This window comes from Manis pentadactyla, chromosome 6, assembly GCF_030020395.1.
Source record: "Manis pentadactyla isolate mManPen7 chromosome 6, mManPen7.hap1, whole genome shotgun sequence".
NCBI classification, from domain to species: Eukaryota; Metazoa; Chordata; class Mammalia; order Pholidota; family Manidae; genus Manis; species Manis pentadactyla.
Genome location: NC_080024.1, coordinates 2,442,089 through 2,462,770, shown reverse-complemented (window position 1 = coordinate 2,462,770; position 20,682 = coordinate 2,442,089). Strand labels below are relative to the sequence as shown.

The 20,682-nt window shown below is 50.6% G+C and overlaps 1 protein-coding gene across 4 annotated transcripts; it reads left to right on the top strand.

The window, feature by feature from the left end:
• Positions 1–447: 447 nt before the first annotated feature.
• ASB1 (ankyrin repeat and SOCS box containing 1) lies at positions 448–19,196 on the top strand. 4 transcript variants are annotated; one of them, XM_036901184.2, is made up of 5 exons: positions 448–573; positions 3,703–3,844; positions 5,787–6,168; positions 11,914–12,299; positions 13,501–19,196. In XM_036901184.2, exons 2-5 carry the CDS (start codon positions 3,778–3,780, stop codon positions 13,626–13,628), a joined length of 963 nt encoding a protein of 320 aa, XP_036757079.1. In that variant the 5' UTR covers positions 448–573; positions 3,703–3,777; the 3' UTR covers positions 13,629–19,196. The 4 variants fall into 4 exon arrangements, with proteins under 4 accessions (XP_036757079.1, XP_036757078.1, XP_036757080.1 ...); XM_036901183.2 differs by having other exon boundaries at positions 454–573; positions 5,866–6,168; XM_036901185.2 differs by having other exon boundaries at positions 458–573; positions 3,698–3,844.
• The last annotated feature ends 1,486 nt before the right edge of the window (positions 19,197–20,682 follow it).

The following is a 20,682-nucleotide window of genomic DNA, read 5'->3' as shown; positions in this document are numbered from 1 at the left end:
GTTATCTAATATTTGGGGGCATTCACTAATACCATATTAATATTAATACCAGCCCCGCCGGGCTCATCCAACACAAGGTGCTGCGAGGATCCTTCGCGTCCACGCGCTCCCGGGGCTGCTCCTAAACCGCGGCTGGGCGCGGGGCCACTGCTGCCCGCTGGGGACCTCCTCTGGCCCCCCGGACGCCCCACTACCCGGCGAGGTCGAATTCGAACCCACGTCTCCCGAGGCCCCACCCACAGCGCCGGGGCGAGGGGCCACGCCCCTCCTTGGGGGCGCGCGGGGTAGGTGCCCCCGGACGGGCGGGCTTCCCCAGCCTCCCCGCGCGCCCCTCGTCGGCGCTTGGCTTTGCCCGCGGGGCCGCAGGGAGGCCCGGGCGCCTGCGCGGGGCCTCGGCGCCCGAGGGGGAGGCCCGCCCGAAGCCGCGCCCACAGCGGCGCCGGAAGTGGCCCCGCCGCGCTGCTTCCGGTGTGCGGGCGCCCTCGGCCGTGCGCGGGCTGCGGATGGCGGACGGCGGAGCGCCCATGGCGGAGGGCGGCGGTCCCGGCGGGCGGGCCGGGCCGGGGCCCGCAGGTAACGTGCGCGCGGCCGCGGGGACGGGGGCCCGGCCGCGGCGTGCGCAGGCCTCCCGCCGGCGCCCTCTCCTGGGGGACTTGCCCCGTAATTGCCGCGCTGGATTTGAGGGGCCGCGACTGTAGAAGCAGGACACGGGCCGCCTCCCGGCCCTGGGCGTGCCGGTCAGGAGGGCCCCCGGGCGCAGCCCCCGGGGGTGCAGGTGCCCGTCCCCTCCCGCCTCCACGGCGTGCGCGGGTGCTGCGGCCCAGGGACCGCGACAGGCCGCCCCCGGGGCTGTCGGTGACACAGCAGGTGCGGCCCGTGGCCCACAGCGGAGGCGGCAGCTGGAAAGGCCACGCCCACCGCCCCGAATAGCCTCCTCGCTTGGGGCTTCGCCTTGAAATACTCCTTCTGCTTAAACAACTGCACATTTGTTCAGGAGAGGTTCCCCCTTGGCCTGTGGGGGGATTCCCTCTCTGCTGCCTGAATTTGCCCTGGGTAACAACGCATTTATGTGCTTTGGAGTTTACACGCTGGGCTGTGTCTTTGGAGAATACCCCTCCTAAGAGTTCATGAGGTCCTGAGTGATCCACTAAGAAGTTTGTTACTCTAACTCTTACAAATGCTGTAATTTAAGATACAACGTTGACTGAGTCCGGTGCAAGTAGGGCTTTTCCTCTTCCCATCCCTCCATCCATCCTTTCCACAAATGTTTATTGAAGATCTTACATTGGCAGAATCCTTGCTGGGACTGGGGACACCCCAGTGAGTAGGAACAGGCAGACAAGGCCCGTGCTTCCTGGGCTTTGCCTGGCGTGGACTGACCCTGAGGGCAGCCAGGAGCTTAGGGTCTGGGACGTCATTTCCCAGGAGTGAGGGAATGGAAGGAGAGGTGTTAAGGTGGATAGAGGGGCGACTGCTTGCTAGTGTGCAGAGGAGTCCCTGGAACGAAGGCCGCATACGAGGACTTGATATCCACACGGGGCTGCTGTAACTTAGTGTGTTGCAGGCCTGGAGTGGGGAGGCCACAGAGATGTCCAGCTAAAGCTTACGTGCTGTGTGTGGTAACTGTGCTGTCATTGGAAAAGCTGATCAGAAAAATACAAACTCAAAGTTACTTTTGGGTCTGGAGCTGGGAGAGGGGAGGCTGTATTGAGCTGGGCCTGGTAGTGAGTTGAAAAGAGGTCAGCAAAGGGAGGCCCAGGGGAGAACTTAGCAAACTCACCTGTCAGTCTTTGCCCTATGCCTGCTGAATCTTACCCACTCCTACTTTGAACTTTTTCACTCTTCTGGGGTGAAACTATGCAGTAACTGAAACATCTGAATTGGGATGGTGGTCCCGAGGGGGCCCGCGTTGCCTGCCTGTGGATCTGTTGCAGGTCTGGTTGTGGGAGCAGCTGAGTGACCCATGTGTTTGTGAACTTGCTCTCCCACATGCTTGTGGCCGTTGTGTCTTACCTCTTCCAGGGGACTGTCAAATCCTGGGGACAGGGAAACCTATTCATCACCCACATTGTACTGTGGCCAAGCCTTGTATACAGTAGGTACTCCGAAGAGATTTGATTTGAATGTAAAAAGCAACTTCCACATTGGGAAGAGCCCACCTGTGGAGGGGCCTGCAGGACAAGTGTGCTTGGTCACAGGCTAGGACAGCTGGCCAGACAGAGGCTTGAATGCTGTAATCTGACTTCCTGCTCTTTTCTTATGCTCCTGTCTGTGTAATTAGTTATGCTTACAAAACTCCTAAGTATCTGGAGAATATTTTGGGCTCTAGGGTGAGGTAAAGAACAGTTATTTGCAGGGAGGTATTTAATTGCACGAATTTGTTGACAGCTTGTTGCTGTAACAGTTCCGCAGACTGGGTCGTTTATAAACAACAGAAATGTATTTTTCATAGTTCTGGTGCCTGAGACCACGGAACCAGCGGATGGTGTGGACGGGGGCCTGCTCCCTGTTTCATGAGGGGCTGTGTCTTCCTGCTGTGCCCTCACGTGGTGGACGGGGCCTGAAGCTCTCTGGGAATCTCATAATAAGGCCCCGGATCCCTTTCATGGGGGTCACCAGCTTCCATGACCTCACCACCTTGGGGGTTAGGATTCCAACATACATTTTGGGGGGACACAGACCTTCAGTCGGTAGCAGCTACTCTTTCCATTCTTCACTGATTTTGATGCCTATTTATCACATATTAAGTTTTTTATGCTGAGGTCTTTTTTGGGCATATGATTCTGTTTATTTATCCTTTTCTGATGAGATATAATGAGTTCTGTTATCTGGTAGGGTAGATCGCTTCTCGTATGTACTGAAAAAAACAAAAAGTGATTGTCATTTATATTACCAATAAACTTTAAGAATATTTCGTCACATCTCCTATAAAAACCCCAAAGAGATTTCTTAAGCCTCTAAATTTATTTGGCATCATTCAAAATTGTCCTAGCGTTGTGTCGTCTCATCCAAGTACTTGGTATAGTTTTCACTGCTTACTCTGGTCCCCTGGAGTGTGTCAGTTTCATAGTCTTACCATACACGGCTGGCTTTCTGTGTATGTGCATCTGTTCCTGAGGTGTGACTTGGGTTCAGTTCCGTGCACCACGCCGGTTACCCACGTGGACTCCCCTGTGGCCGTTCCCCACACTGGCATGGTAGGTGGAGTTGTCCATGTCACAAGCAGCCTCATTTGTCTGGCTGTTGAATTTTGCCAAATTCAAGTGTCTTGTAATACAGGAGGTGATATGTTTTTTTTCCCCCCAATATTAAGACATTGCTACATTTTTGGAATGAATTAGAGTAATTCAATGGTAGGTTCTTGATACATATTTAAAATTTCACTTTGGTAATATTTTAGTAGCAAATCTATATTTTAGGAATATAGGATCTTCTATATTAGGTAGGTTTAGCTCATTACCTTCTGCATTGTTTTTAAAAATTATCATTGTCAGGTTTTGTGTCAGGAATGTGCTAGTTTCATTAAGGGAAACTTTCTATTTTTCTGTGCGCTGGAAGTTTCTGGACATGGGAATGATTTGTTCTTGAGAGCTTGAGAGGGCCCCGTCTCCAGGAGGGGCGGGCCTGCTGCAGGTGGCGCCCCCTCGTGGTGGGATCAGCAAGGTCGCCACGAGCTGACAGGAGCCCCTCTCTTCAGTGCAGGTCCTAATCTGAAGGAGTGGCTGAGGGAGCAGTTCTGTGACCATCCCCTGGAGCACTGTGAGGACACGCGGCTCCATGACGCAGCCTACGTGGGGGACCTGCAGACCCTCAGGAGCCTGTTGCAGGAGGAGAGCTACCGGAGGTGAGCATCCCTGCTGGGGCTGGCTCAGAACTCAGGCCTCCTGGGCTGTACGAAACTGAGGCCCATGTCCTGAGGGATGCACGACTGTGTTTGGTTTGCAGCTGACGACCCTCATCTTTCCAGTTTTAGAGGATGGGGAGAAAAGGAGACTGAGAAAGCTCGGTCACATTTGTGGGAGGTAGGGAGACCTGAGGTCAAGTCCAACTCTGTTGTTGACCTTATATTTTCTGGCAACTTCTGGCCACCACTGGGGGTCAGCTTCCTTGGTGCTCCTCCTGACAAGGGCTCCGCCACTCTGTTCCCTGATGGCCCTGCTCTTTTGGGGTCTTGCAGGTCTCTTGGGGCTCTTTATTCTAAGCTGTATGTGTAAATTCACTCCCCTTAATTATTTTCATCTGGTTATCCCCCTGGGGTCCAGACTCCCTGCCGTGCCCACATGTGCATCGCTCCTGGCTGCGCTGGTCCTCAGCCCTCTGCCTGCAGGGCCTGGGGTCCATCTTGGGCAGCTGTCTTCTCACTTAGAGATATGCTGTGTGCTTGCCCTCTTGCTGCCGGGTGCCCTGCCAAATCCCACCATTTTCTCCAGGCCAGGCCCAAGCATGCTTCCCTTATAGCTGAGGAGTCTTGATATAACTCCTCCCCACTCGGGACACCAGGGAGAGCACGGTCTTCCTTCTCTCTGGGGTGTTCTGTGATTGTTTTATGTGTCCCAACTATATTTTGGTCTTATCTGCAACCAGAAACTTCCTGTGCTTTTTTTGTGCTTGTTTCCCCGTTAGGGCTAGGAGGGCAGTGAGTTGGAAGAAGAGATGCCTGTGTGTCCATACTGAGGCTATTGACTGTTTTTGTGTGTAGGTCCCAAGGGAAGGATTTCTAACAGTATAGGAATAGGTTGGTTTCTTTCTTCTTTTCCTTCTGATTAGCATTATTTTATTAGAACAGATATCATTATTTTTAAAAAAACTCTAAATATCTAGAAGGGATTGTTATAATATGACATCACATGGATTATCAATGAATATTTAATATGAATGACTGGAACCCAAAGAAAACCTTAAATTTGTAATAGTAGAGTAAAAACAGTAGAATAAAATAGAGTTCAGCTAGCCTTAGACCAAGTGTTTTCATATTGCTTTTCCTAGTACATTTTTTTTTCTTCTTATATGTGGGCTCAGTGACTCTCGTGTTTCTTGATAGTATTTTCTGTTGCTGTGTGTTTCTTTGGGAATGTGTCCTTGGAGCGCTCCTTGGCCTTTCCTGGCCAGTAGAAGCCAGTACACAGCTGAAGGAGAAATTCCTGACCCACCACGTATTTCTGCTCCCATGATCTGGATTCCTGAGCTTTGTTCAAAGCTGCACTGGGTCAGCCGAGCCCCAGTTGGTCATTTGGTGGGTCAGTGGACTGCACAACCATGACATACATTCCTTGATGGGAAATTGGAGTCTGATTGTCCCTTATGGTGAGAGCCGAGTCAGGACAGTTTCCCTTTGTTGCTGTTGGCCAGAGGTATGGCCATGTGTGGCCTCCATGACTCCTGTAGGCTGTCATTTGTTCTGTGTCACAGGTGAGGGACCATAGTGGTCATCTAGTTCCAGTGAGAATGCCAAGGCCCAGAGAGAGGCCCAACCTCAGGCCTTCAGAGGTAGCGCTGGTGAAAAGGGGCCTTGGGGCCCTGACCCAGCCTCCCAGTGGGCATGCTTCTGTGGGCAGACGCTTCCGCCTTTATGGAGCCAGCTGGACTGTGAGTCCGGAAGTCCGAGATCCGAGCTCCCCTGCTTACCTGTCGGCCTGAGCTGTGCAAGGGCTGTAATGCCTGTCCTGCCACACGCACAAATCCAGCAGGGTAAATACATGAAAGCACTTCATAGACAAGAACACAGATGGAAGCGTCATCAAATGGCAGGGTGACCGGAGAGGTTGCCTTCGTCCTCTGTCTCACAGAACGCCGCCTTCCACGAGAGGAGGCAGCTTGGAGGTTCCGGCCACCCCTCCCAGCCTGGCTCCCTGTGTTCTTTCTTAGCCGCATCAACGAGAAGTCTGTCTGGTGCTGTGGCTGGCTGCCCTGCACACCCCTGCGAATTGCGGCCACTGCAGGCCACGGGAACTGTGTGGACTTCCTTATCCGGAAGGGGGCAGAGGTGGACCTGGTGGATGTGAAGGGGCAGACTGCCCTGTACGTGGCTGTGGTGAATGGACACCTGGAGAGTGCCCAGATCCTGCTGGAGGCTGGGGCCGACCCCAATGGAAGCCGGCACCATCGCAGCACGCCCGTGTACCACGCCTCTCGGGTGGGCAGGGCCGACATCCTGAAGGCCCTCATCAGGTCAGTGCTGCCAAGGCCCGGCCACCAGTGCCCCCCATGGGCCCCCAGAGAGCGTGGCACGCTGCTGCTGGTTTCTGCAGCCTTGCGCTCGCGCTCTGTTGTGTATATTGCTTTTTTCTCTCAGATTAGACGTGTTAAGAGGGTTTGTCTACTCTGTTAGTCTTTTTAAGGAGTTACCTAGCTTTATCAGTTCAATTATTTTTCTCCTCTTACTGATTAGTTTCTATTTTTATCTTTTTTTCCCATTTTCCTTAATTTTACTTTGTTTTTTCCCCTAACTTTTTGAGCTGAGTGCTTATTCATTTTTTTCTTGATGAGTAATGTAAACTTTAGAGCTTATTCATTTGTCTTTGCCTATAGCTTTGGCCATATCTTCTAAGCTTTTATCTCATTTTAAAAATAGGTCTAATTGAAGTTGATTTGGAGGGAAAGTTTTAATACAAATTTTTATGAACTTCTGATTTTACTATATTGTGCTCAGATGATGTAAACCATATAATTTCCATTTTGGGGATTCTCTGATGTTTAACATTATTTTTTAAATGTCAAACTGCATTGTTATGGACCTCAACAAAGTACATGACCGTGATGTTTTGTTTGCATAGTACAACAGGGTAGTCTCAGCTATGTTGTCAGAGTTGCTCTCTCTTTTTTTTCATTTTTAACCTTGGACCTGCCCCAAATTAGAGATGTCAGTCAGTCTCTGTCACTGTTGTGATTTATCAGTTTCCCCTGTATTTCTCAAAGTTTTGGCTTCCTGTGTTTTGATGCTAATTGAATTCATAAAAGTTCTTGGCTTATGGGTTGTACTCATTATCAAAACAGAAGGGAACTGTGGGTTTCCTTGAAGGCTTGTTTACACAGCATTCTATTCTATTTAGTTTTAATCTTAGTGGGTTTAATTAGTTCTTTGGGGACTCACCTTTATTATTTGTCTGGGATTCTTTGTTTTTTTTAAAAATATAGTCAGCATTACCATGATGTTAGGTGTATTTCTGTTATCTTCCTGTTTCTTAACTATTCCTTTATTTTGTATCTTTATTGCATAATCTACATTTTCTTTGCTTCCCTTTATATTATTTTAGGTGGTTTATGGCTTTATTTTAATTTTACCACTGGTTACATTTGTAAAATTTGAACCAGATTGCATTTTCATTTTCCATGTCTCCAATGACTTCTTTCTACCAAAGATGCTGTTTTCCCTGCTTTCTCTGGAGGCAGTTAGTTCTGCTGTTGGACAGAGTGCCGCTCGGGGAGCTGGTTCTCCGTTGAAAGGGTTAGGTAAGGGCTTGGGGTGGTTCTGAGGAACAGGTACTTGGCATTCTCCACACCCAGTGCAGAACATAGGTTTTAAATGATGTTCTGAGAATATGTTTATTCCCTCAAAGGTTTTATATATTAAATGCTGTGGAGTTGGCTTTTGGAAAGCTAAATGAGGGTGATATGGTTGTTTTAAAAGACAGTGTTAAAGCTGTGATGCTTTGCCCCTTCTTTTGAAGGATTTCTAGCCTGATAATCTAAGCTACCTCAGTCCCATCTCTTTGCGTCTTGGAGAATGTTAAGTCATGAATCTGGAGATGTTTGTGAGTAGGATCAATAGTGAAATTTCATCTGGGTTCCAGAAACCCCTTTGGGCATTTCAGTCAGTTCACGATGCACACCTGCTTTGAATTCAGTGCAGGCTTGACGTTCAGAAGTACATGCACAGATGCCCTTCGTGAGAGAATGTTATTAAGACGCCTTGTTCCCTTACTGGAGCATGTGAGGCACTGAGAACACATCTGGTCTGCTGAAAAGCTTTCTGTATTCTAAATTACCAGGTAATTGCCTTTTGGAAAATGGCAGTGATGGGTTAAGTTATTGGACAGATACTACAGTCTAAATATAGTCTAAACTCAACTCCTGCCTTTCCTGTCACTGTCCCGCACAGGCCAGGCTGCTGTGACTTGCTCTTCCTCTGCAAGTGACCTCCGTTTTGTTACTTGTAAATTCCACTGATATATATTGCTGTTGTTTTCTAAAAAAAATGTAACAAGTGGTATTTTTATATGTGCAAAAGTTGTATTGATTAATTGAGTTGTCCCAGTGGTTCCTTGCTGGTGATATTAAAAGCAGTAGGGGGATTTTGGAAAATATTCAGGATTGAAATTAACTGGATTCCATCCAGTGTGTTTTCATGAGTGGGTGAAGGGCTGTCTTTCCCCCAGCTCAGCTAACACCAGATTGTCATTCTGCCCAGCGTTGCAAAGGATTTGGAAGAGTACCTGTAGCAGTGGGGAGGAGAAGCGGTCGCCGGCTGACGTCTTGTTCTCCTTTTCTCCGTTGGTTAAGGGTGTGAAATACGTTCTGGTTTCTGCAGTGTGGCTCTGTGCGGAATGCCTCTCTCACTCCCAGGAGACCTGGAGAGTGGGTGGTGCTTGCTTCGTGGTGCCTGCTGACGGCGCGGGGGGACGCGGACTGCCGCGGAGCCCGCTGGGCCTTCCTCTTCCTCAGGCCTGGGCTGCCCAGTGCAGCTGTATTGGTTCCAGAGGCAGGTTCCTTGGGACACTCAGAGGTACCGCAGCCGCTGGCTGGTTCCCGCCCTGCATGTTGGGCCCGTCATCATTACTTCCGGCGTGCTGCCATGTCCTAGTGCAGATGAAATACGGGTCGGCGGGAGTTGTGAGGACTACAGGACGGCCGGGGCTGCGGGCGCACGAGGAAGCAGGTGCTGGCTCGCCGGGTCGAACTCGCACTGGAGTCAGGTGGGGGCTTCGGGCCAGAGTCCACCGACGTGGGGCTGTGCTCTTCTCCCTTTACAATCATGTATAACCCCATTTCTCACCAAATTTTTAATCTACTCAATTATTTGTGCAGACTCAGAGTTTGCTGTATTATCCATAAATTATAATACATTATTTTGTCACATTTTGATGGTCAAGTTGTTTCAGGTCTGGCTGTGGGGAGCGCTGTCAAGCCAGCTCTGTCTTTGTTCCTTGTGACATCTCCCCGTTGTTCTTTGAGCTGATCCTTACTCTCTGATATAAAAAGCAATTCTGGGATCATATTGTACTTTGCCTTGGGTGCTTTAATTAGTCTTTCTCCAAGGAGTCCTGGTTTCTTTTGGTGGAGAAGGGTGCTTTAAAACCAGGGTCTGGACACTAGGGTGCTCACTGCCTGTGGGCTGCTGTTCTCAGGTCCTCCTGCTGGGCACAGCGAGGTTACGTGTGCACATTTCTATCTTGTTTCTGTATCTGCACACATTGGCAGTTGAGAGATCACCCTGATGTGACCTCTAATCCCTGTGCGCCCGTGTGGGATTCGGCTCCTCACACCCGGGCTGTCCCAGGGCCTCAGAGGAGGAGGGCTCCTGCACAGCCACAGGGAGCAGCGAGTGCCGAGGGTGTGCCCCCCCTGGGGGCGTGATGTGAAGCTGCCCTGCTGCCAGGCTGTGCCTCCTGTCCTGGCTCCTTCCAGGTGCGTGTGATGTGGGCAGTGGTCTGGCTAGCCTGCATGGTCAGGGCACCTGAAAAAGCCACCCGGCAGCAGGTCTTGATGGCGCCAAGTGGGAATACAGTGGGTTAAGTATTTCTTCTTGCTTTCAACTTTTAGGGGTTGCTTTTCATGTAGTTTATAGTGTATATTTACATGGTTCTGAAGTTAAATCTATAAACTCAATAGCTTTTATCTTTGTGTCCTTCATCCCTTCCCCTAGAGAACTTTAAAAAGTTCTATGGTTTCTCCTTCCACTGTTAAAAAATGCGCAGACGTGTGTATGTGCCTGGGTGTGTGTCATACGCATAATGCATTGCAGCCTTCCACCCTGCCATCCCCCTGTCCAGCCTTCTCACTCCCTGGTGCGCCCCGCATTCCCTCCTGAGCAGTGTTCAGTGGTGCCCCTCCTTCGCTCTCATAGCGGTTCGGCCCTCCATGTGGGGCGGACCAGGGGCCATCCAGCCAGTCCCCTCATGATGGACCCCTCGTGATGGGTAGTTTCCTTCCTTCAGCTGTTAGGGGGAATGTTGTGATGAACTGCCTTGTGCATATGTCTTCGCAGAGTTTTGCAAATACATCATGGGAATGGATTCTAAGAAGTGTGATTGATAGATGAAAGGGTGAATGTAGATGTAATTTTGCCAGCTATTGCCAAATTTCCCTCAAGAGGGATTGCTCCCTTTTGAGTTGCCCCCAGAAATGAATAAGATCTCCTGTTTCTTTAAAATCTGGCCAGGAAACTTTTGGATTTTTTCCAATGGTAGGGGGGAAGTGGTATCTCAGGGTAGTTTTAATTTGCATTTGTTTTGAGAGAGGCTGATGGCTAAGAGGCATTTCCAGCATCTCAAGCTAATTTTTCTATGGGATGTGATCCTTTCTTTTTAGAAGCTCTTTACATATTAAGGTTATTCACCCTTTGTATCCTTCCCCCAGTCTGCCCCTTAACTATTTTACTTGGCTTTTGCTGTTTTCTCTGCCATGTCAAAATTATTGTTTAATTTTCATGTTAAAAAGCTTTGCTTTTGAATCTTTTCTTGCTTGCTCTTCCAAATTAACTGTAATCAACTTATGTAGCTCCAGGTATGTTACTTTTATTTATTTATAATCAACTTATTTAGCTCTAGGAATGGTATTTTCATTTATGTAATGAATTCAGGGAAGATCAACATCTTAATGATCTTGAACCTTCCTGTCCAAGACTGGTATGTCTATTTCCTAAGGTCTACTTTTGTGACTTGCAGTAGTATTTTATAATTTTCCTTGTGCACTTTTGGACATTTAATGTTAAGTTTATACTTAGATATCTTACCTTAAAATTTGTTTTGCTACCTTAAATAAGGTCTTTCCCATTTTATCTTTGAACTTTTTTGTTTGTAAAAATGAAGGCTGCTGGTTTTATAACTTGCCACTTTAATAAGTTCTCTCATTGCTTGTGTTTTTATTCTCTGAGAATAAGGAAAACTTTACCTCTTCCTTTCCAGTCTTAATAAGCCAGTTACTTACTTTTGTTTAATTGTACTGACTAATACCTTTATTTAAAATGCCTCTAAAAATAGTGGGCCAGGAAATGGCCGTGTGTGTGTGTGTCTTGCTCCTGCTTTAGCATGAAAGCTCCTAGTGGTCCTTGTTAGATAGATGCTGTCTTCTGGGTTGAAGAAATATTCTTTATCATGTTAAGGAAATATCTGTCACCTCCTAGTTTTTGAGTATTTGTTAACATGCATAAGTGTTGAATTTTATAATACGCCTTTTTGCCTCTGTAGAGATAATCAGGATTTTCTCCTTAGTTCTGTGAATATGATGGGTTATGTTAATGGAATTTCTGGTACTGGAACTTCCCTTGCTGTCTGGGAAAAGCCCCGTGAAGTTGTGTTGCTCTCCTATTGCACCTCTGGGCCCCCTTCACTGCTGTCCCACCAGGCTGGGTCGGCCCGTAAGTGCGGCTGCGGTCAGGTTGGGGGTGGCGGTTTGCTGGTTTCCCAAGATGATTTTTGAAGTTTTCCTCTGTTTTCTTTGGTTTGAAATAGCTGAAATAGCTGTGGGATTGTTGGATCGTTAAGGTTTGAAAGAACCCTTAGGAATGTTTTTGTGTGAGTGGATTTCCAGTTCTTGGCTACTGTCTTACCTTGCTGGGAGTAACGGGACCGCTGTGATCTGAGGAGTTGCGAGGCTCCCCAGTGCTCGCAGAGCCCAGGTCTGTCTCCCCAGGTGCTGCGGGCTTCGGTGGTTAGTCTGCTGCAAGGTCTGATTGTCCCTGTGTCTCCCGTGTAGGTATGGGGCTGACGTCGATGTCAACCACCACTTGACTCCCGACATCCGGCCCCCTTTTTCCCGGCGCCTCACCTCCTTGGTGGTCTGCCCCTTGTACATCAGCGCAGCCTACCACAACCTCCAGTGCTTCAAGCTGCTCCTCCAGGCTGGGGCGAACCCCGACTTCAACTGCAACGGTCCTGTCAACACACAGGGCTTCTACAGGGGCTCCCCGGGCTGTGTCATGGATGCTGTCCTGCGTCACGGCTGTGAGGTGGCCTTTGTGAGCCTGCTCGTAGAGTTTGGAGCCAACCTGAGCCTGGTGAAGTGGGAATCCTTGGGTCCGGAGTCGAGAGGCAGAAGGAAGGTGGACCCCGAGGCACTGCAGGTCTTCCGAGAAGCCAGAAGTAAGCACCCTGAGTAGCTCCAACTTGCAGTCTGTTTGTGTCAACTGAATGAACCAAGTTAGAGCGATTAGAAAAACAAAACCCTTCAACGAAACAGTCAGAATCTTCATTTAGGACTAGGAGTTTTTCAGAGTAGTTGTCAAGATTGGTCTTTTAATTTCCTAGACACCAAGAGTTGATACCAAGAAATCTATTAAAGTACACGTTCTCAATTCCTGGAATTATATTTTCCCCCCTTTGGTCTGCTTTGTGACCCCAAATTCTTTCACCTACCCATGGTTTTCAATGTTGGCCTTACAACAAATTGCAAGCCCCTCCTTCTGTGGGGACCCTCCCTTTGCTTTCTTTAGTTCCTTCAAATACCATCGATTTGGATTGCATGATTACCTGTCATTTTTGTTACAATAGAGCCATGATTTGCTTATTTATGAAGAAAGAATTTTTTAAGTGAATTAATAAGCTGACAGCCAGAGAGTTTGCATTCGATGCCTGGTGGTGTTAGAGGCTGTCTCTGGGACTCTGAAATGGGCTTCGTGTCCTGTACAGGCTGCTGTGTGTCCTGTGTGACCTGCCCAGACCCTGCCCTATTCCCACCGGCTCTCAAGGGCGTCTGAGTTGACAACCTTTTCCCTGACCCTTACCTCTCCCAGAACTTGAGCTTACTGTGTCTTTGTTGGTGGATTTTCCGAAACCCCTTGTTAAAATGGGCTGCTGTTGAGCCTTTCCCAGAAGGCGCAATACAGTCGGAGCCATACTGACGGAGCAGAGCCGCCTGTGTTTGTGCCTGTCTCCTGAGGCAGGATGGGCGCCAGGCTGTTCAGACTGGAGTGAAGCTGTCACCTGTCCTTCTGTACTGCTCGGCCTGTGTCCTGCCAGTCCCCTTGGAGGTTCTGGGATTGACCAGGAATAGAAGCTGAAGGCGGTGAAGGCCCGGTGTTGACACCTGCTGAGGCCTTCAGCAGTCAACTCTTCTTTCTTGGTCCAGAGAATTGCACAGGGTCCAGGTGAAGCTGTTCCAGTGAGCAGATGCCCCAGGTCATAAGGATGGTTATGACAAGACCATCCTCCCCGGGGCCTGCTCTCCTCTCTAAAATGTGGGAATTGGCTCTGTTGGGTCACAGCCAGCCTTTGGGCTTGGAGGTCTTTGGAGTGGAATTAACCTCCTCTCTCTGTCTCTCCCTGTCTTCCCATGGCATTCTAGGTGTCCCCAGGACCTTGCTGAATCTGTGCCGTGTGGCTGTGAGAAGAGCTCTTGGCAAATACCGACTCCATGTGATTCCCTCGCTGCCTCTGCCGGACCCCATAAAAAAGTTTCTGCTGTATGAGTAGAATTCAAGTGCAGGGGTCGATTGCAGTGAGGAGGAAGGTGGCCTGTGGAAGGCGGCACCGGCCCTTGGCCCGTGAGCCACTTCCTGTCGCTGCTGCTGAGACCCATTTGGCTGTTGGTAGAGCAGAGAGAGCCTTGTTCTCATGGCTTGTGATTCCATCTCGGGGGCTGTGGCATCTGACAGTCCTTGTCATTGGCAGCCAAGAGGTCCTTGTCATTGCCACAAAGCTTCTGTTTGCTCTTCCTCAGTATCTCTGTTTTGGATTTTCACAGTTGCATATTAATGAAAAGGGCCTTGAAGTGTGTGCAGGTGTGGGCTGAGGGTGGAGGCTGCCGCCATTCCCGGGGTCGGGCAGGGGACGACTAGCACTTTCCAGAACAGTGCTTCCATGTGTTTACTTCTTGATTTCATCGCTGGATCAAAGCCTCCTAACACCTGAGTGAGAAGGGAGTTTTGGTAAAAGAGTGGAGGACAGAAGTGCAGTTCTCAAAGGTGCTGGCTGGTTTTCCTGCTCCTGGGGTTGGCGTGTGGCATTTGTCCTGCACACACCCTCCCCTGCTGCTTTGGTGTTCTCTTGTGCCGGGACTGTCATGTGAATTGTCTTTGTTCAAAGATGGTTTCCTGGCCACATGGATGGTCTGTTTTCTCAAGAGTCAGTTCCTGCATTTGTTCTAAATCTACCACTCCCAGCTCCCCAGTGCTGAGCCAGCTAACTGTGCCTAGCATCATGCCAGCCTGTCTCAGGAGTCTCTGCTGTTTCACTCTGGGTAGCTTCCAGACAGCGACTGACTGTGGATGCCAACACTGAAGAACCAGCCAGTAAGTGACACGTGCGTTTGGACCAAGGACTGCCCCAACAGCATTCACTGCCAGTTCTAACAGAGGAAAGTAACCTGCAGCGCCATCTTCTGGGCCCTGCACATGCCAGAAAGGGGGAAGTTCAGTCGCCTTCTGGATGGTTCCAAGCTTTAAGTTGCTTGGTGTCCAGTGGACAGAACATCTGGTGGCTGGTTGATGGCTTGTCACTTTTTTGGACCTAATATCTTGGTAGTTGCTCTAAAGCCTGAGAAAGGGGCCAGCAGCAAGGTCAGATGCCCTCCCCTGGCCTGCCGGGCAGTGGTGGACGAAGGGGGAGCTGGGTCACCATCCTGACGTCTGGCTGTGACCAGGGCTCGCCCACACCCGGGCTGTGCAGCTGGGTGGGCGCTGTGTCAGCAGAGTAAGGCAGTGGGCCAGTGGGCACAGCAGGTGTGCTGTTTCCAGGGAAACCACACCTGTAACCTGAAGCCTGAGGACCATTGTTTGGATCTCGTGATTGTAATTTGAGAAGTGCTTAGAAACACGCAGATTCCAAATCTATGTTTAGGTTTTCTGTAATAAGAGAAATCTCACTTGTAACAATTGAACTAATGATAGCTGTTTATTTAATTATTAACGTCATTGTGTGTGTTCATGTAGCAGACAGGCAGGGCTTAGTGATTGTTGGCGTAACCTGAGGACAGACTTCTGAAGCCACCTCGGGTGTTGCGGATGGGCTCTGGGAAACCATGCACCCAGGGGGCTGAGGAGAAAATTCCCCGATGACCAGCGGGAGGCACAGCCACTGACCGGGGGCTTCACTCAGCGGAAGGGATGTGGCTGGCCACACGCTGTGACTGGGGCGTGAGGGGGGCATGGCTTTCTGAGGCCCGAGCCCGGGCTGTGCGCTACTCCTAAAGCACCAGGAGCCTGGTTGTCTGGGTGCATTCAGAGCTTGGGGTTGGTTGTTTCAAGTCAGGAGAGTCTTCCTGGCGGAGGAGAGGGACTGCGGGGCTGGTGGTGGCCACTGAGGGCCATTACAGCCAGGGCCAGGTGCTGCAGGGCTTCAGCCGCAGAGGACCGCGCATTTTTTTCTGGCACTCAGGGTGGGACCAGGACCAAAACTGGGCTGTGGCTAGGGCAGGTGGGGCTTGCTGAGACGTAGGGAAGGGTGTATGGACGTCTGAGCCCCCCATGGGTGGACTGGGCCTCGGGAGGGGGCTGCCTAGCCCCTGGGGTGTGGAAGCGGGCCTGTCGCCTTCCCGGTAGGCCCAGCTCACCTTCCCTGCTCTTGTAACTGGGGGCCTCTTCCTGCCGCCCTTTGGCCCAGGCTCTCTGTGGGTGAGCTGTGCTGCCACTCTGAAACGTGCTCTGGGTCTGCCCCCCTGATGGCCTCCTGCAGGGGCCTCCTAAGGACAGGGCCTCCCAGGAGCTATGCCTAGGGTAGGAGGGTGGCTCTGCTCTCAGGCCTTCTGGAAGGCAGCCCTGGAAGTGCTGCCGGTGCAAGAGTCCCACACGTGTGGGCACGGCCTTCAGGCTGCACAGAAGCAAGGGCCCGGCACTGAGTGGGTGTCAAGCTCCTCGCCCAGGGAAGCAAGTGCAGGGTTTGTTCCTGGGGCCTTGACCCAGTTTTCCAGGGTCTCTGCACAAAGGAGGGACTGAGTTGATCCTCATAGTTGGGTCTTGTCCAGACGTGGCCAGGGAGCGGACAAGTGAGGGAGTATGGGCTGTCCTGCTCTGCTCCTGGGCTTACCGTGTGCTCTGGGCCTGGCCGAGGAGGCGAGGGCTTCAGTTCCGCCTGTGCAGAGGACAGGTCGCTTGCTCTCCATTCAGCCCACTTTTGCTGATTTGTTCAGAATCCAGCAGCTTTGAGGTTGACCCTCAAGTTGGAAACAGGGTGATGGCTGCTTAAGGTTGTACCTGTCTGGTCTGAGTGGCATTTACTGCACTAAAGCATCCTTATTCTTCTCTTGGCTGGGATAGGGTACAGAATAGGAAAGAGGAACTCTCCCCATTGGAGCACTTTACAAATCGTGCCTCTGAACCCTGGGGTGCCCACTCCTAGGGAAGGACACTACGGACAGGGGAAACCGGGGGAAGGAGCTGGGGTGTCTGCCAGCCGGGTCCTCGGAGTACCTGCCTGTGGCCCTTCTGCCACCTGGGGCGCCTGCTGGCTGTTGCTCTGAGTCCTGCACTCTGGGCCTTGGCTGCTGTGCTCAGGTGGGCTGGGGTCAGTCTGGGGCCGGTGGCAGCGTTGGTGCCTCTGAGAATCCAGCTTTGGCATCCTGGGTGGGTGTCTTGAATATATTCCCAAGCCTTTCAATGCCATATGCACCTGTGCCTTTTCATAGCGCTTGTTATTTGTATATTTATTTATTCATGCTCTGCCTTGTTCCAGAGAAGGGTATGGGGCAGCGATACTTGGATATTGATGTTCTGTTTTGACATGTGATAAGTTTTGGTCAGCATGCCCTCGTTAGATAATTTTAAAGAAAAAGGGCAATTAGCAGTTTCCTAATGTTGACTGTGTTTCTGTTTTCAGGCTTACGTGCCGTCATTTGAAGTTTTCTTTTTCCTTATTCCATGAATCGATACTGCAAATAAAAGGTTCAGGTAGAAGTAGAAAGATGAACACAGGGCAGAGGCGGCCTGGCTCCACGAGAGGCATCTGCCCCTGCTTGCTGCCTAGAGCGGCGCAGCCTCGGCGCATCCGGTGGGGGCCGCCCTCAGGCGGGTGGGCTTCCGGAGTGCCCTTCGCACAGGGCTCTGTGCGGACACGTGGGAGAGCACACGTGGAAACACTCTGCACTTGAGGGGTCTGTGCCGTGTACTCTACTGTCCCTCTTCCCAGGGGATGCGCGTTTGAGGCAGTGCTGGTGCGGGCAGAGCCAGCCGGCGGGAGTCATGGAGTCCCGGCTTCTAGGCATTGGGCACTCAGGGTCAGAAGCATGAGGACACACACTAAATAATTTATGAAGTCAAGTGTATTCAACTTAAAGGTCGTCTTCTATTAGATTAGGTCCTTCCTAATTTGGGTGATTAAATGTCCTTTTATGTAATGAAGGTTATAATAGAGGGCAATATTTTTATTTTTTAAAATGCTTTTATTTGCCCAAAACAAAAAAGTTGGCTGCCCATTGTTGAGCCCCAGAAATCCCAAAGTTGGGGGACCAGTTTAGCTATAGTGTGTGTTTATGTAATGATGAGAAATTCCCCTTGGATTCGTGGAACAGCCCGCACGGTGCTGAAGGGTGTGGAAGCATTCCTGCTCCCTGGTAGTGCAAGAACAAACTCTGAGATCGCCGGGTGCGGTGTTGGGCGTGCGGCCTTATGTCCTGGCAGTGCTGGAGCTAATGGGCAGAGCTGACCTGTGTGCTGATGGGCCTCTGGCCACTCCTGCATCCTTGGGGAACACTCCCAGATATTTGTGTGGCCTTCTCACTTGAGGACTGCCTGTACCTCCGGCCCTGGGTTGGTGAAGGCGTTGGAGGCAGGTGTGCTGGCCCTAGGACTGCTCTGCAGGTGCTCAGTGACCAGCTGTGAGGGTCTGGACTCCCCGCCTGCTTGGATGGCCCTCCCGGAGTTGCCTGGTTTGGCCCTGATTGTTTCTCTCTGGCTCACTTTGCCTTGCCCCACCACCTTGCACTACCTGACCCCTTTGGTGTGGAGTGAATAGCTGACAAGCACGCATAGCTGGAGTGGGATCCTGTCCCAGGAGACTTCCACAGAAGGGACATGCTGGTTTTGAAGTGCAGTGATGTGTGGAATATACACTTACCAAGTCTGGCTGGACGGTGGGGTGGCAGTAGTGTGGAGAGGCGGGGTGACTTCTGCCTCCTGCTCGGTGTCTGGAGTGCCTGGGGGACTCCCTTTCTTTATGCCGTTTTGATTTCACATCTCTTCCAAGTAATAATGTGAAAGTGCACAAGCCCGGTTGGAGTGTGGCGGTCAGGGCACAACTCTGTGTGTGTGTGTGTGTGTGTGTGTGTGTGTGTAAAATGGGTTTGCTGCTGTGGCTTAGCCAGCAGGGTCCTTGCTCTGCTCTGTGTTCGCACTACTACAAACTACTTGTTTTGTGTCAGGCATGAGGGCGACACGCAGCGGGGCCTGTGGCCTGGAGAGAATGCACCACTGACCTTCCGCTTCTCCTTCCTGCCTGGTAATGAATGTGTGTTTGCACACAGCCGCTGGGACAAGGAATGTTTTTGCACTGTGCCTGAGTAAGAGCTTTCCTAAGTGTGAGGGACGGCTTTGATAGGTTATTGTAACTTTAATAAATGCTTTATTCCCTTTTAATCCCCCCCCCAGATGCCTTAATTTTGTGGGCTGTTTATCTTAGTGAGTATTAGAATTGGCTGTATGTAATTTTGATATACCTGTTTCAGGTGGAAGTGACCTTGGCTCTTTGGAAAGTTCCTAATGATTTGGAGAGCAGGACTCATTTAAATGGGAGCGTCAAACTGCTCTGAGGGGCCCTAAGTGTCGTAGGGAGGCCCTCAAGAGTGTCGCACAGGCTTAAACGGCTGGGTGAGCCTGCTGCTTAGTGGGATTTCCAGTTTGGAGAGTGTCCCAAAGTGTTTGAAACCCATAGCTTTCATGCAAGGTGACGTCCCTGCAGTGCTCTTGGGGGTGGGGATGTGGTGGAGACTTGTGGGCGAGGCCACTGGTTCTGGGCCTCTGTTATATCTTGACGGTGGGAAGATGAGGTGTTAAAGCTGTGGGGTGAAACCAGGAATGAATAAACTAAATAAAGACATTTGTTCCCCTCTCAGTGACTCCCTGGCACGTTCCCTGTATCTGCTATTTCAGATAATCTTTTCACCCTTCCCACCCTCCCACATACACCTCCCTCCTGCTGCACTGGAAAGGTGGCCTCGCTTCCGGCCTCACACCAGCTGGATTCGTGTGCCGTTTTACTTCACTCTCCATTCTTTCCATCTGTGATAGCAGAACCCCTGGTTTTTGCTGGTGTCTTGCCAATCAATGGGTTTCAGCCCTGGGCAAGTTCGCTATGGATTCAGTGTGACCAAATAAAATGACAGCAAAACGTTCTTGAGGTGAAAGGGATATACGCAACTCTATTTCCAGGTGGCAGATCAGTCATTAAAATCCCGTTGACTCAGAGCAAGTCTGCATGCAGCAAGCCGGTCTCTCCCCTTGCCTCTGGGCCCCTCTTTCTGCACAGCTGTCCTCTAGGCCTTTCTGCCTGCACAGCCGTCCCACACAGCCATCCTCTGGGCCTCTCTGCACAGTTGTCCGGCACAGCTGTCCTCTGGGCCTCTGTCCTCGGTGCTGCCACCAGCCTCTGCTCTACTCTCCTGCAGCCCTGCAGCCCTGCAGCCCTGCCCCCATGTCACGCCCAGAGCACTGGGCGGAGCTCTTTATACAGAGTCAAATTGCCCACTGGTGTCAATCAGGGCCAGGTGAGAATCCTGGTCACAGGAACTTCTGATTTTATCCACACTGGACACTTGAATTCCCAGAACAAAGTCTTCATTTCCCAGCCTTACATATAGCTACATGGGGTCATTTGCCATAGCTCTTTCCTGAAATCTCATTAAAATGACAGGGAATTTCTTACTCTTAATAATCCACTAGGATGGGTATAAATAGCAACACAATTTTGAAACTTCTCAAGGAGACTTGAATGTTGTCCAACATTGAAACATCTGAGAAAACAGCACTGTACGAAATGAGACATCTGAGAACCTGATTTTACCGCAGAGCCCAAAGGCTATGGGATTGGCAGTTCCTGGTGTCTCTAGGAGTGGTTGTGAAAAGGGGTGAAAGGAGAGGGTTGGCTGAAGGCAGTTTAAGAGGCAGTTAGGACTCTGCAGCACACACAGGCGGCTGGGTAACTGAAAGGAGGTGTGCCAAACCCAGCCTTCTGTGCGGATGGTCCTCAGCCTGGTCACGCTCAAATCCCCCAGCAGGAAATAAAGCAGGCAGAGATGTGTCCCCGGCCTGAACCTATAGCACCAAGCTAAAATGGCATCAGTTGTGTAAGGGACAAATGGGAGGTGGTTGGTCAACATGGGCGTGTAAAGGAAACAACTTAAGGTCACAGGAATTTATAGCTCTTGGGAATTAGCAGGACACCAGCCAGTCCCCAGACACCGAGTCTCTTCATGCTATCTCTGGAATCGTTACCCCAACTCAGCTACCCTGATGCGAATAAGGAAGATCAGTTGGCAACCAATTAGCTGAGAAAGCCGCATAATTACCACATTTGTCCCATAAAAAATCCCTGAGTCTGC